The 17,536-nt window shown below is 36.0% G+C and overlaps 1 protein-coding gene across 1 annotated transcript in view; it reads left to right on the top strand.

Moving 5' to 3' along the window:
- Positions 1–17,536, top strand: part of LOC139970061 (uncharacterized) — a 126,865-nt gene that overhangs the window by 95,148 nt on the left and 14,181 nt on the right. Inside the window, exons 5-7 of the mRNA XM_071975693.1 lie at positions 748–956; positions 10,280–10,356; positions 16,866–16,921. Of these exons, the coding sequence (XP_071831794.1) occupies positions 748–956; positions 10,280–10,356; positions 16,866–16,921 (342 nt within the window). The remainder of the gene's footprint in view (positions 1–747; positions 957–10,279; positions 10,357–16,865; positions 16,922–17,536) is intronic.

Raw genomic sequence — 17,536 nt, forward strand, 5'->3', positions numbered from 1 at the left:
TTGTATATTAAAATTTGAGTTTATGCCTCATCAACCTTCTCTCTTGAAACTTGAATTTGATCTACCGTACATCTGCTTCTCTAAATTGCATTTTAATTATAAGAAACAACCTATTGATTTAAATATAATTCTTCCAAATCTCCTTAAACTTTATAAAAACCTGGTATCAGTTAGAGTAGAAGTTTCCTTTTCATGATTCCTATAACATTAAATTACATTATCTTCTGAAAGTTCTAAATAAAAATACAAATAAATTTGATCAATTGTTTTCTTCAACAGATAGATGATCTTTATTATTATTTACCCAATTTTTATAAAATTCTCAACCCGTCATTGAGATTTGTTACCTCTTAACTAATAAATAAAAATGTGTAGCCTCGCATTCTTCTTTTATTAAACCTTACTAGCTATAAAAAACTTTAATGAATAATTTAATTGTTAAACAATTAAACTAACCCTTTAATCCTACATTACCACCTTATTATTCTCTAATCTATTCTAAGTATTCCTGTTTATATTTGTCTCCCCTTAAAATCAGCCCCATATTGTCGTTCCAATAACTGATTCTTTCTTACAAATAAACACGACCTAAATGTCTTAGTTTATCGCTTTATTTTCCTTTATCTTTATTTCGTTTTTATTATTTTTATTATTTATACTATTATAACAATTATTCTAATTCTAACCAAATCCAATCTATTTATCTCTATCTACTCTATTATCAGTAACTCTATTCTTTCATTCTAGATTCCTATTTCCTGTCTGGATCTAATAGCCTGCTCTCCTAGAGTTGATGAGTCTGGTCTGAACCTTATCCTTCGGTCTGGTCTCTCTCTCTCTATCCTGAGTTCTCTCCAGTTGCTGCGGATCACTGACAGCGACAGGAGACTAACTAATGGAGAGTTGGCGGCCATCTTGTCTTACTCCTCACATTGTACAAGCTTGAAGGAGCTGTGGTAAGTAATCCAGTGTAGATGTTAGAATCATCATAACAGTTAAACAGGGAATTAATTTAATTGATAAAAGTTATCAATATTAAACTAACATAATATAATGTAAAGTCTGCTGTATTTTTATGTCAAGGATGTTATTCAATTAGTTTAATTGAATTTATTTTAATAATTAGCTCATCGTGAAAAGAATTTTGTAGGATGTTATGATAAATAAACAAAATGTAATGCATTAATAAGAAATATTTTAAGAGTGTTGGTAAGAGAGGGGTGGACGGGGTGGACGGGGTTGTGTAACTGTTCTTTGTTTATTTTTATGTTAAAATTTAACTAAATAGGCTTTAGAATTACAGGAATGTTTATTAGGATAAAATAAGACATATATAGACAAGGTAGTTGGATTTTAATAAATCTAATGAGTTTAATAAACATTTAAAATAGGGTTTACAGTTTATAAGTAATAAATGTGACTTCTCAAGCTGAAACCAAAAATGATATTTGCTTTACAATTATGTTCAATCTATTTAAAATTTGTTGTTCAACAAAAGAGATTGAAAATCGTTATTAATATAAAAGAAACAAAATAATGGCAATAAAATAGCAAAACCTATAAATCTATACTTAAAAACCGAAGACATTGTGACCAGATTATAATACTCTAGTAAAACTGAAATTTATACCAAACTAGCAACCAATTAAACAGTTTTAAAAGTTGCAATTTAAAAAATAGTTACCAAAACAAGTTAATAAGTAAAAGTTATCAAGAAAGGAAATAAATAATTGTAATGGAGTTAATTAAAAAGTTTTTTTTTTTTTACTATTCCATGAAATCATTAAGGCAAATATGTATCTCATAAATTAGAGAGGTTAATATTTAATCCATTTAAAACTACATAAGTTTCTATTTTATAGTTTGATATACAATTTGACACCAAATGAGCTAAATTATATTTATTCTCATTATTTTTTCATAACTTTAAACAATAATTTAAAAGTCATCGTGAGCTTCATTTTTTTATAATTCATAACTTTGAACAAAATTTGCTAAATACTTTAATATTCATCATATTTATATTACGTCAAATATGATTCGATCATGACATCTCTGCTTTGCCCTTTACAATTTAGTGTAATTGAATTTCCCCTCCACCCCCCCCCCACATCAACCCCTCACTTATAACCCATTCGTACAAAGGTTTCACTCAATACATACCCGACACCTCCCGTTTACCAATCCATCGTTACCCTACCTGCCCCCTCAGCTAACCGTCATTACACTCTTTGTTCTTCGCAGTTTCCCTTTTCAATATATTCTTACCCTCCTCCCACCCTAACCCTATCATCACCCTCTTTGTTCCTGTCACCGGGTGGTTGTCTTTATTATCTCCAGCTCCATTATCAGTTACTTGTGATTTCTTTGTTTCTTTAGGTCCATTGTTTTCTTTATATAGACCTACTAAGTGTAGTTTTGTAAACAGAGACGTAAACCTCGCTGATACTTTAATTTATTTATTTTTCTCAGTCAAAGTGTTTACACAACGAATATATTCAGTTTACTATATCGCTACTCTTCTCACCTTCATTAGTTTATCAGACCAACCTCATAAAGAGTTTAAAATTTCCATCTTTACACACTCACGTTAATGTTATTAATTGATATGTTCCACAGTGTATGACGTGTTACTAAAGCAATGAAAGAAATATTTTAGTCGCCCAATCCGCCTCACCCGACACTCCGAGAAAGGGAAAAAACTATTCAGTAATACCATCAATAAAATACCAAATAAATGAAAATTATTCAGCATGTCATATCTTCAATGCCATTCCAGGAATAACTGTAACCTCGGAAAATGTATCACTGAAACAGCTTATACATTAGCAGTATTGCTTGGTCGGTTCATAAAAAAAATGTAATCAGATCTATGATTATTCACTTTCTAGACTATCAGTGCTCTATCCCAATCCCCGAGTTCAGTATCCTCTTCAGTAAATTTAGTCCGGTGGTTCTTAAATTGGTCCCTGCCGCCAGGGGGGCGTTGCTAGTCTCAGGGGCGCTATAGGGTACAGGGGACGAGTAGGGGGCATTGGCACTGATTTGGGAGTCCCTGGCGATTCCGACACATCACTTAGGGCACAATAACTTAGCCATCTAGGTGGTCAATAAAGTTTGTGACCCAAAATTATCCACAAAAAGCTTTAGAAATTCAATTACTCCACCCCTAGGTCCAATTTCTTTCGCGTTTGGATGATATTGTAGCAGAGACATCTCTTGTAACTTATCAGCGCATATCGCCACTATCTTAAGGCCCAGTCACACTATACCGATTTTTTATCGGAATACTATCTGATTTTCCCGGAGGAATCAAACAATTAGTTTTTCGTTCGGGTCTTCCAGCCACAGTGATAAAGGACCTGATTTGCTATCTGGTGAGACATTCCGATGTGGAATAGCCCTCTCCTAACTTTTGATATTGACTCCGTTTCCTTTTATCGGATAGCTATCCGATTTCTCTTCCGATTTTTATCGTTTTTCGATGTGACGTCACTTTAGAATGTAGTCTGTTCCAGAACCCCTCAGATTTGGAGTAGGTATTCGAATATTCCACTGCATTCATTACATTCACTACCACAAACCTCACTCTTCGGCCTAAAATCGTAAAAATCGGACCGTATTCCGATAAAATATCGCTGTAGTGTGACCGGGCCTTTAGCCTGCCATTTGGGGTATTCCGTGAGCTGGCCACTGAATATGAAGTCGAGGGGAAGGGATAGGGGGAGGGGCGGGCATTGCGACAGTTCAAAATGGTTGAAGGGGGTGGTCGTTTAAAACAGTTTGGGAACCACTGGTTTAGTCTAACCTCCTCCACCTTTTAGACAGCCTATACCTGTTCCCACCACTGCCCTTCCCTTCGCCCTCCTATTCAGAAAGATGCATCTGTATGGTTTTAGAGAGCCAATCGAATCCAGTCTATGTTTCTAACCGATAACATCATCACCGCTTTAGTACACACAGTAGGCTTACTCTGCTTCTACAATAGTTTTCTGTAAAAATATTCATCGCCTACATTATACAGACGATTAATTCAAACAACTTATGTTCTAAAGCAAGTCAAAATAAAAAATATGCACCTGAAATTCCCGTAAATATCTCATTTGCATAATAATATATGACCCTAGCCAGTTTAAGCTAATGAATAGAAATAGTTAAACAAACAGGTGCTCATTGTACCCCCAAATATTGTCAGTGAACGTGAAGAGGTTACCATGGAAACATTAATTAAGTAGGTCAGTAGGTGTACAGCAGTGACTACGAATCATCCGTTGGGGCAAATCCATCAAATAACATGTTTATGTCAGACGCCTTGTTATTGCATACGTTGCGTTCTTATTTTTTGGTTCTTCTTTGTAAGATTTATTTTAAATGAGCAAACTTGCTCTAACTTGTTGTTTAATGTATGCCCACATGCTGTCATGCAAACCGATAGAAAACTTGAATAGAGAGGGTTTATAGACAACACAAAGTTATGAATACAAATTAAAGTAGGACTGATTCTTGTTATGTTCAGGTTATCGTCTTGAATTTAAGTTGCACTTCTCCCTGGTTGGAGTCTGCAAACTAGATAACACATTATTGTGTAGCTCTCAATATAAGTATAGTTAGAAGGGAGTGAATGTATTATTGACAAAAATATGTTTTATGATTCCCATTGTTGAGCTCCGGACTTGAAAATTACGGTATTAAACGCCTTGCATAAACGGACACCGTCATGTGTTTCACTGTTGAATTTTATTAAATTTGTTTGACTGTTTAGCAGGAACACAAACAGGGTGATTAAGTTCGTATTGTTACGAGGGCCCATTGTTACGCTGGTCACTGTTAGTGAGAAACCTAATGTTATAATATAGAAAGTATTTGAAGTGGCCTACGTGACAAATCAATATTTGAGAAATTAGGTCGGGTTACGGTATCAGAATGTTATTTATGTAATGAGTAATACACGATTGTTCTTGTATATTCCTTATGATGACACGCTTGTCTCGGGTTCCCGTCGGCTTACGTGAAATCCCGTTGTACGCGGTGCACGCATCTTCGTGGATTCTCTGGAATGTTCGCGAGATATGCAAAGGACTTCCAAGAACAGAGAAACTGGGTCGAATTGTTACTCAGGTGTATCGAGAAAGATCTAGATGATTCTTGACATGGCGAACCGTATAAAAACCCGCCCAAGATCGGAGAATTTCTCAGTTTCTGAACGAATACAGCCGGCGACACATATTATACTATTCTACTATATATCGTCAGTGCTCAACTGCCAGTAGTTTCTGAGGGATTGAGATATCGATACCAAGATTGATTCTACGCTTCCATTCAGAAGAGGACTTTGCTGTGAAACTACAGTTTTCCAGTCATTTTTTCGGAGATTGATTCTACACAAGATTGATTCTACACTTCCATTCAGAAGAGGACTTTGATGTGAAACTACAGTTTTCCAGTCATTTTTTCGGAGATTGATTCTACACAAGATTGATTCTACACTTCCATTCAGAAGAGGACTTTGCTGTGAAACTACAGTTTTCCAGTCATTTTTCGGAGATTGATTCTACACAAGATTGATTCTACACTTCCATTCAGAAGAAGACTTTGCTGTGAAACTACAGTTTTCCAGTCATTTTTTTCGGAGAAGGTGAAGAATTTCTGTCTCCGTTGAGGAAGTTCGTTACACCAGGAGTTGGAGGCTATAAAGCTGATTTTGGACTGACTCTGGTAATATTTAGTCGGCGAGAAGTTCGACTTGTGCTTCACTCGATTGTGGCTGGAAGTCCGTCTTCTATTTTGGAGCTTCGCCGGAAAGAAGGTGACTGCTGTTTTTGGGATCGCGAGAAATTTCGTCGAGGACCAGTGAATTTCGCGGTACAACGGACCGAGAATCGTCGTCATCAAGGTCGTGGCCGCTGAGGGATATCGCCGTTGGAAGAGACCAGCGTGTTTTAAAGTGTATCCTATCTTGTTAAGTTTGTGAGTAATTTTCTATATATTTGTAATTACCACTTGTTGTTGGTTCAAACTCCACTGTTCAACATGGTTTACGTTCTCATTCAAATTCTCTAGACTCGTCAATTGGTCTGTGTTCCTTACGGAAACGAACCCAGGCTTGTGTCTCGTTAAAAATTCGTTAAAAATTAATTATGGAGACCTCTCGCATTCCAACGTAACAGTATTGAGAAGAATATTATGCGTGTCAAACAATGAGCTAAACAATAATAATAGGATGGTTAAAAGCCGTATTGAATATTTACTTTGAGTATAAAACATTGTGCGAGATTACTATAAAACTCTTAAAGTAAAAGCTTAATATCATCCAATCAAATCTGCGATATTCAATATAGTTCCCGAAATAAACATAATGCAATTATCTATTATTTGTATCGCCCTTGGTTTGTCTCCGTCTGAGTCCGAATCGAAATAAAAGAAATTGTACCAAATATGTGTAGCTCGGAAATATCGTAGAATAGCAAGTAACCCAAAAATTTGAAAGGATTTATTTAAATGTGTACTTCTGCCGCCACAAAGTAATAAATCATGTTATTGTCGATCATAATGTCCTATATTATTTAGACATTATATTCATTTGATAACTATTGTTTTTTAAATACGAAACTAAAATCCTTCTAAGTATCGCAAAACTACTGAATGCAATTGCGTGAAAGCGTTCGAAATCCATACCCTATACAAAAGTTGTATTGTAAACAGAACATGTTTCGAAGGGATTGTACCGTCATTGAAACAACGGTGTTTTCAATTTCTACTTTAAAACTTGAAAATTTCAAACAAAGGCTTGTACTGAGCCCCCACCTTCCCCTACCGTGCACGCTCACCTCAGTTTGGGTCTTAAAGTTGCACATTAATAATATAAAACAATGTAATTTGGTGAGATAAATTTTAAAATAGGGTGTGAAGAAACCGAGAATTATGATCCAATTGAACTATTAGACCATGACGGCTGAACTTGAAGAAAGGCTAAACTGTATCGACCAGACCTTTTCTATCTTTCAAACAAACTATTCTAAAATAGTACGCTTCGTAAAGTGTCCATGTGTTCTCCCTCGACATTGATACAAAGATTGAAATGAATTCTCAACGCTTTGCAATATACTTTTTACCGATATTGGTTGTTTCTCCCGTTTTTTTTTTTGATATTTACGCCGTCAGTGTTTATAATACATTGACATCCTTTATATTTGACATTGATATTTGATACAATTGATACATTGATATGACTTTTCTCTGCACCATATATAGTGTCTTTACCCTTTGTCCCATTTTTATATTTGGGAAGGAGGGAGGGTGGGGTGGTAGTGGTGGGCTCCAAATATTAATTGCGTCCGTTGGGAGGGGTCCAAACGGGAAGACCCCTTTTCTTTATATAAATTAAATAAATAGTTTCCAATGCTTTAGCAATATCAATTATTATTGCCCATACAGTAGTATTGCCCATCAATACTTCCGCTATCTGCTACATGTGTACATTGAGTTGTCATGTCCGCTATAGCCCTTACATTATATAAAATATTAAGGAATATCCCAAAGCGCATCTTTTACCAGTCAATGAATATATATATAGAAAACAAACGATTGTTAATAAAAACCATTTAAATGAAAGTAAATATTGCAACAGTTCGGTAAATATACGTGTATTATGCTTATTAGATACAAAGTACGTAACCGATATATTTTCTTTCCATTGGCCGGAGGGGAGGGGGGGGGGGAAGGGCTGTAACGGGTCTATAACGACCTGCCCGTAAATATAACCAAATTTATTAGCGCGCTCCGCGCGCGTTCCACATGTCAATGTGCATATCATATAGGCATTCATCGGTTTGTACATCGCATGCAAATAACATACAGTCATTTTCCATGTTATTACCCTTCCATATTGGTTATTATATTGGGAAAGCCGTTACAATGTTAATGGTAATTATAATATAAGTTAAACCACTGAAAACACATTGCAAATTATCTTTCTGTCAGTAGGTGCCCGGAAAGTTATCAGCATATTGCCCGAATTTTTACAAAAATATTTGGTTGGGAGGGGATGGGGGGGGGGGCGGTTGGGCTAATAAGTTTGTGTAATGAGTGCCAGTGGGTACAAAACAAGTTCGTAACAAAAGTGCAGTCGCGAAAAATAGGGTGTCTGAATGACACTGACCGTATCGTTCACAAGTAGCGCAGTGGTGAGGGGGGGGGGGGGGTACAAGGCAGCAGTCGCAATTTTCTGGCTTCAAAACCCATCCAGTTGGATTCTCAGCCACTACACCACCCCCCCCCCCCCAATCACCAGGCCTTAGCTACGTCCCTGAATAAAGGTATAAGGTAGGACGATACTGAGCTAGACATATTAATTGGTTATTATGCAATATCTGTTACCGGTTTATCCAGATAATTTCATTTCATGCTCGCCAAACTCAACTTGTAGACTTAAAGAATCTTACAGACAATATGTTTGTATATTCACATTATCCTTCTCTTAGATTTGAAGTGAACAACATATTAGCAGGGCTTTAAAATATTCATTTCACAGAATACATGCTGGTTTTAGTGTTAAGGTCTCGGCATTTGGGTTAGTTGAGACAGAGTGAAATACTGCTTGGCTTAATGAGTCGCCATAATGTAAGGGGAGGGCGATATTATAAAGAATATCTCCTTAACAACATTTATGTTTATCACCAAACTCATAATAATCATAATGAATAATCATATACTACCACAGTGTTTCAAGGTTTGACACCCTCCATCTACCCCTACCAAGGGCTGGGGGCGCCAGCCCCCCCAGTGAAAAATGCTGCAAATGAGAAAAAATCTCATTTGGAGCACCAAATTGCATCTAAGGCCAGGTGAAAATGCAAAATTATTTGCAAAATGGAGTGGGTGTTGAAGTGTGATATATTGCACCAAATTGCATCTGAGGCCACCTGCAAAAAAATTCTAAGGGGAGGGGGACACCTACCTCCTTAGACTCCTCACCCAGGCCGGCCATCAGTCTTAGCCCCCACTCAAAAGTACCTTCCTACGCCACTGACCCCTACCACCTGAAAGGGTAATTCATATCGGCCCCATGCAAGATATGTTGTGGTCGCTATTTGATTGTTTTGCCAGAAATAAATAACATTTAGAAAGATATAACAACAAAACTAACTAAATTGCTGAAAAAAGTAACACCAGAGTTGTAAACTCCCCACAACACGATCCATATATCATTGGTGTATTTATTTGTAGGTCAAGTTACCTTTATAAAGGCACTATGTGTATACTTCACTGCAAATGTTTGCGATGAAACCGTCCATTTACCTTGTCAGGGGCGACGGAGCCGTGGAAGAGGATGTGTGTGTGTGTGGGGGGGGGGGGGTTATTGAGCACATACTCTTCCTATCTTCTCGTTACCCTGAAAAGTGGCTTCCATTTGTTAAAGGAACTTACCAGTTATACTTGGTAATTTAAAGTACCCTCTTGTTGTATTTTGTTAACAAGTGCTTTATGTCTAAGAAATTGCTATTTGGCTTCAAAATAATAATAATGATAAAATATGCAGTTCAAAAGTAACGGTATAAAAACATATTTTGTTGAAAACCATCAAATACTTGAATTTGTGGAAAAGTGTTTACAGGTTTGAGATACATCCATTAAGTTGAACATTTAATGTGTAGCATCTTAAATATTTGGAGATTAAGAAACATTTCAGCTTTAAGATTGATCGTTTCTAGATTTTATATTTAACCAGTGACCTGTAACAAACTAAGACAGTTTAGTTCTCCTTTAAAGTGAGAAGGATTCACGAAGACGAACTATAAAGTCAATTAATTTACCGAAAATAACATACGAAGTAAACCACGTGATCCGAGCATACATTTGAAACAAGGAACCTGTATTACTCTGTTTGTTGTGTACAATGTGGTATTTCTACATGCTTGAACAACTTTATAATAATTTAAAGCTAAACATATAACCAACAATTCTGATCATGTGGACGGCTATACTTTTCACAATTATTATCAACCGCATATAATTTACATACAGCAGTTCCAACTATCATCATTATTATCAACATTACTACATCCATTCTAATTTATTTTTCTTGGAATCGTTGAAACAAAAGACTTGTGATTATAATTAATTCTGATTAGAATGATCAATCAGATGTGATATATTTCCTTGTTATATGTTGTTTACTTTGTTTATCTTCATTGATTTAGTAAACACTAAACCTGACTAGGAGGACATTCCACTACGCCCTCTACATCTTACACGATGATTACTCTACTTCTCTCCATAGGTTTCAATTGTACAATCTGCCAGACACTATTCCGGTTGGATCTATTCCATCTTCCTTGAAATCAAGAAATGTGAAAGGTATTGTAACAATGACGTCATAATGGACACATTTAACATTTCTTACATTTAATTAAAGGCTTTACCAACTATGTGAATTTCTTTTGACTTGTTGATTGTTGTTAATTCACATACAAGAGAGTAATAAATCAGCAACATATGATTGCCATTTCATATGAAGGAGACACCCAAAACAGAGTCTTGTGATAGTAAACAACGAACTGAATAATATAATATAACAACACTTATTATTGCTAGGCTTGGTTTATTTGAGAGATAAGTCATGTTCCTTTATTACAGAGCGACAATGATTGTGTAAGGTTTGAAGTAATGTTCTGCCCCTCAGAGACTGTCAACCCCCCGCCCCTCCATAAAAAAGCACATTTAAGCTACCATTCTTTCAATCTGAATTGCAGAATAAAGCCGCAAAGTTTTAATGAACTTCTTTTCCAAGTTCTGCAAACGAAGTTCTTGTTTCTCTGAAATTGCTGCAGAGTGTATTAAAAAATAAGCGAAAACAAAACAGAGACCAAAAATGTATCGTATTCGAAATATACTAAAAGGTAACATTAGCATAAATACTTTATAAAGGCAAAGATAAGACACTCGTTCTGCAGTTTTGTAAAGAAACAGACGGTCGTCAAGCCGACAGTTCATATATGGGTAGGAGGTATGGGGGTCTGTGGTCTATCCCCAGAGAAAGGCGAAGTTAAGACTTCAAATGATACCTTCTGAGGCATAGTTTGACTTATATGACTTGACTTGACTTATGTCCAATATCTATGTATAAACGCAACATTGTGCTTTAACTATTCTAAGTTAGTTTGAAATGCGTGGTGGTGGGGTGGGGGGTGGTGGGGAGATACCCCACCACCCCCTTGATGGGCGCTTGAAGAGAGTGCAATCTACACGTATTGGCGAACATTAAGGTAGCATACGCCCATTAAAATCCCCATTGACTTACACACTAAATCACAAAAGTAATGCCTTCTCTAAGCCTAGATAGAAGTTTTCACTTGCTAAGCGCTACCCATCACTGGATAGCTGACAAGTTGGCCTTTCATGGCACCATCAATTTTCCGTACCATGACCGTGAAAATTTTTTGCTACGAGAGCCGGAACTTTTCGTCACTTGTAAACAAACCTCTTTACTCGGCCATAAACAATCTTCGTCCGCTGCTCCTGAGAGGGCTAAACTGGTCTAAAATTGCCTCAATTTTACCCATTTTTTTAACCACATGTGCTTCTGTTCATGCTCTTTAACATCCAAGCCACAAAAAAGCTCATCCTAATTGATAACATAGCAAAAAAGTTGTTCTCCTAATTGGCACTTTTCCTGAAGGAGAACATTTGCCGCGGATAGACGCTAATAGGAGTATGCCACCTTAACATCCATGCATGATTCGTCTTGAAAAATAATAGTGGAATTAAAATGTGGGTAATGATTATGAGAGAAAGTATGAGAACTATATGTGAATTTAAAGCCAATTGTTTATTTTTTATTTATACACTTACGAAAGTAATAATACAAACATCGAAGAAAAGAAAACAGTATCGGTCTGTCTGTTACTCCCCTTACGTCTACATTTCCCCAGATTTGGATAATATGTGGCTAATGAAATGAAGCAGCTTCCAGAGGTTTCGCCCCTGATCCCCCCCCCCCCCACCAGTGCCTAACACTACTATCCGCAGAAAATTGAGTTCTTCTCATATATAGATTTCTGTGTTTTAAAAATGTCTTCAAGAGAACGAAAAATATCTTCAAAGGGTGCAGCTTAAGTCCATCGGATCCCCACCAGCCTGCTTGGAATACAATATAGATGACTATAATTTATTTATTACATCTGATTTGTGTTTTAGTGCTTTAAACTCGCTACTAGAGAAAGAGCGATATCACCAAATGCAAAAACTTCAGGGGGCTTTCCCTCGTAGAGCCAACCAGGGCTTGAAATATATTCCAAAGAAAGCCCCTCGACCCCGTTTGAGCTCTCAGAAACGTTCTGTAAAATGTTGAGTTTGAGCTTCTTCCTGACAACCCTATCTAAAAATTTTGCAGCTTCCGGGGGCTTCGCATCACACCCTGTAATAGCATTAAACTATCAAAGAAAAATAGCTAATTTACAGTTTTGGTCTGTAAATCTGCATACAAAGCGAAATGTTCATAAAACAGGCTCTATGCATATTAGATGAGTACTAGTTTAATTTTGAAATATACATTTTGTGTATCGATTCGTTATAGTTTTACATCGATATTATATAATTAATGAGGTAACGATGTATACTTTATTCTATTTTACGCGTGTTATCTGTCGAAGTTTTAACTTAATATTTGTGTTTGATTTTCGCTGAGATGCTAAATTGCCATAAAGAAAAATTAAATATTAGAGTAACCACTAATCTTGCAAGTAGTAGTTAAGAGAGGGATTCAGATACAATTCAAGAAGTTTTATTCATCGGTCAACGCGTAAATACAAGAACAGATCAGTAACGTTTGATCTGTATGGTCCACCATGTTGTCTACAGACGTCTACAATATATGATTCATTGTAATCGTTTAAGTGAGTTAAAACTAACCGAATGCATTACTAGGAAGACATTACGAATACAGACTACGAATACAGGCGAGTGGTCGAGTGAAGGAGGGAGGTACAAATATTGCAAGCCGGGCTTCTTGCTCATGTGATATGTACTCGTTGGTTGTTATGGTATTTCTTTTTTTTTTTTTTTGTGGGGGGGGTGAGGGTGGAGTGATTTGACTAAAGAGCTACAGTTTATGTTCGTCTTGCTTTTATGTTATAAACGTCGCTAGTCAAAAACAATGGTAAATGTACAAAAAAAGTACATAAATGGCAGATCACTATGCCATCTTACATTACATCTCCGAAATAAACGTTTTGAAGCGATACTCCTGTTGTTATGAACAACTGAATTTCATGTTTTGATGTATAATAAATAAAAATACAAACGCAAATGAAATTAAAAAAAACCTTTCATAAAAATTCTTCCGACTGTTTCTTTTACTGCGATCCAGGGTTTGCATTAGCCGCGGGATTGCGCGATTCCAGCAGTTTTTTATTTCAAATCCCGCATGTAAAAAATTGCCAAGACGGGATGTGCCGTAGATAAATTTCAGATCTCAACTGAAATTAAACATACATTACGGCTGTGACCGTGTAGCGATTCATCAATACACGATCGTATTTGGAATAAACGTTTAGTAAAAAGTCGCGATTATATTTGTTTGTTATCCCGTCCATAATCCATCTTAACATTCTGTTATTATCCTTGCCAACATTTCCTTCTATTAATAAATGAATGAAAAAATATAGCAATTTTGAGAATTCTAGCTGCTTGAGGACATCAAAGACACATGCACTTGACAAACTATGTTTGCGTAAAATGCCAACAAATCTCCGACCACATGGTAGCCTAAAATCACAAAGAGTCAACATGGAAATCTAGCCTAACCATCTGTTTATTCGCTTAAATTGTGTCGCAGTTATAGCTGGCACTAAAATATTCACCGAATACTTTCGGTGCTATCTCTGACCACATGGTAGTCAACCACCAGTCTAAGTCAATGGGAAAATCTAAATTAACCATCTGCGTCTTTGCTCAAATTGTAAGGCAGTTGGCTAAAACTAAAATATCCATGGAATACTTCCATTATTACTGCTATCTTCGACAACATGCTAGCCTAACACATCGGTTTTATTACACACACACAAAAGCGTAGACTTGTTTACAACTTTCAATTACCTGGAAATCGGCAATTGTTTGGAAGGTATGTACTATATCTTGAAGAGGTAATATAGTGTGGTACGTGCAGTGCACAATTGCTGCTGCGATGGATTAAAGATATTACCTTTGAGTAGTTTTTTTTTTTTCCGGTATAATATTTTCGGTGTTGAGCGATTTTATCCACACAGGAAAAAGAACCATTACGAATGGCTAAGCCTGGAAATAGTAAGCAATTGAAACAGCCATATACACTTCAATGAAGTTATCTCATTAAAATAATCTTCCGCAGTCGCGTGCATTGATTAATCAAAACATGAAATAATGAATATAAAGCACTCTCGTAGCAGTTACGAGATCCCCTCCCCCCCCCCCCCCAGAAAATGAGTACCTTCGTTATTGCTGTTATCTTTAACCACATGGTAGTCAACCACCAGCCTAGGTCAATGGGGAAATCTAGCCTAAACAAATGCATATTTGCTAAAATTGCAAGGCAGTTAGCTGGAGCTAAAATATCCATGAAATACATTAATTATTACTGCTATCTTCGACCACATGCTAGCCTAACACCACATCGTTTTTTTTACACACACACACAAATGCGTAGCCTTGTTTACAACTTTCAATTACCTCGACATCGGCAATTTTTTGGAAGGTGTACGTGCTATGTTTTGAAGAGGTTATATAGTATTGTAGGTACACAGTTGCTGTTGCGATGGATTAAACATTTCAATTTTGAGTAGTTTTCACCAGTATAATATTTTCATTTTCGGTGTTGAGTGAATGTATCCACACAGGAAAAAGAACCATTACGAATGCCTAAACCTGGAAATCATAATATCATAAAAGCAATCGCATAGCAATTACGCGACCCCCCCCCTCCCCCCTCAGAAAACGGGTACCCGTTTTGAGTGTTTTCGATTCGGGTACACGAATGTTCGGTCGGCTACCCGGGTATTTGGTTACCCGACTCAGACCTAGACTGTTTTTACTCATTAAATAAAACTAATGCTCAAGAGAAATTTTTCATCCTTCGCTTGGATCAAGTAAATGATGATGGATGCAACTATGCTGCAGGCTATGGTAGTCTCTGATGAAAAAGGAATTTTCATGGTTATTCAAAATAAATACGTGTTTCTTGAGTTTAAATGGAAATAAACATTTGTCATATCGTCACCAGTATTGTAACTGAATCATAACCGTAATACTAGGGACGTGCAGTTAGTTACAGATGATTTGTCTAGTCGTGTAGCTCCGTAATTTAACTCAAGTAATTACAAATACATTTAGTCTTTTTCTATCATCAATATTTAAATTATTAGTTTTCATGGTATTTGATGACGTCACTAATGCGTTGTAATATAAAGCTGAATATCTTGAAATCGGGTAGCTTTACAAACATCACGAGCAATCAAATGTTTCATTTCTCTGTACATAAACATATCTATACTAATATTCTACCTACATTCATTATTTCAATTAATTAATAGTAATGTAAATACATACAAACCTCTCTATCTCCATCCCTCAACATTATTTCTGATACTCGTACACATTGTACCCTTGTTCAATGTTATGTGTTTAAAGGACACATCGAGATTCCCATTGTTAATGTTGGAGTGACGTCACTGCTGATGTCATCATTGATCAATCTGAAAGACAGAATTAGTTAGTGTAAACAACACGTTTGCCTCGATCCAGTAAATGTTTTCTACTTTAGACAGATGTGTGTATAATAGCTACTAAATTATCTCGTGATAACAGCTTAGAGAGAGATTCAGAGACGATGCAGCCAAAGTCACATAAGTTTGTGCATTATTTAACATTTTGAAAACGTTGATATTTGGACGAGCAACTAAGTGACATAAAACTTAAATTTATAATTTCATTTTCTGACACTCTCATAACGTATTCCTGCCACCCCACCCCCTACCACTCTATCCACTTTGTACCGTGTTCCTACACCTATGATTTATTCTTAGTACAGTTAAAGAACATTAAACCAGGGAGATGTTATGGAACTCCCTGATTAAACAAAGGAACCCTGAGCGTATAACAAATAAACTTCATTTACCGAACTGGAATGCTCTCAGATCCAGCATTCCTCTTACATGGAGACTTGCTACGTGGTTATGAACATGTTTTGTTTAATATTGTAAATATATAATTTAACTTAATTTAGCTATTCAAACAAAAATCCCGTTTTCTTTTCTTTTTTTTCAATTGATTTGACACGGTGTTTAATTATGGCTCTCGTGATTCATGATGACGTCACTGATGTCGGGTGTTCTCTGATCAGTTCATCGTCTCATGGATTATTATTCTTAATCTTAGCATCGAATACTCGACTATCATGATTTGGTTCTCAAGTTAGTCCAAGACTTGTTTCTGTTTGAATTGGAGCATAAGCTTTCATTTAGGTTCATTGTACAATTGATCAGATATATGAATAAGATGATAACAATACTAACCTGATTGTGTATAACTAACAGGATAATGGTTGTAAATTGATCAGTTATAAAATCCGAGATGATAATGATAGTAATTGATCGGTAATCTTACTGAGATATGAAGTTGGTAAACTGATCAGCTATATTACTGAGATGGTAATGATAGTAAACTGATCAGATCAAAATTAAGGAATCATCCAGTTTGATTACTCAGCCGATATGAAGTTATCATCGAGGGTCAACATAAATCAGATAAATATAATGCTCATGATTTCATGCCACACTAAAACGATTTAACTTGCACTTGAATTTGTCATTACTTTCTTTCATTTTGTTCATCAGTTTGGAACAATAATGTTGGTTTTCGTCGCCTGAATCTACAGACTGGTCTATGGCAGGTAAGACATTGTGCACCGTGCTTTTTTCAGCTATTGTTCATAATGTATTCTGGTCAGCTAATTTGAGCTAAGCTACCCTCTGTAGTACTTTACCAGTAAATATAAAATCAATACTGTAATAATATAATCGGTAAAATACAGTAAATTGCTTGTATTAATTGAATTAGAATTAGAATTATAGTTGATGGCAGCAATATAATTAGATTGTGATGAACAGAAAAGAACTTATAAACCAACAGAGATTTCCAGATATCTTCTTGCTCTTGTTCCCAAACGTGGTCAGATTTCTTTTCTTATTGTGCACCGTTTGCCACCCCGAATGCCACCCTGTGTGTCCCTTATTACCCAACCATAAATTTGTTTTACTATTCAAGATATTCTCTTCAAGTATATATAAAGGCACAAGACTGGCTTGCAGAAACGAGAAACACATGCTAATTTTTCTTTATTAAATCAGGGTTGTATTAATTTGTGTTAACATTGAAAAAAAAAAGGATTCTTCATCAGAACATAGTAAATACTTATGTATATTTTTATACTATATATCTACTGACAAGATAATATCATAAAATTATTTACATACTGCTCGATTGCTGAAGGATATGTTACTTACGT

Source organism: Apostichopus japonicus, chromosome 7 (genome assembly GCF_037975245.1).
Source record: "Apostichopus japonicus isolate 1M-3 chromosome 7, ASM3797524v1, whole genome shotgun sequence".
Taxonomy (NCBI): domain Eukaryota; kingdom Metazoa; phylum Echinodermata; class Holothuroidea; order Aspidochirotida; family Stichopodidae; genus Apostichopus; species Apostichopus japonicus.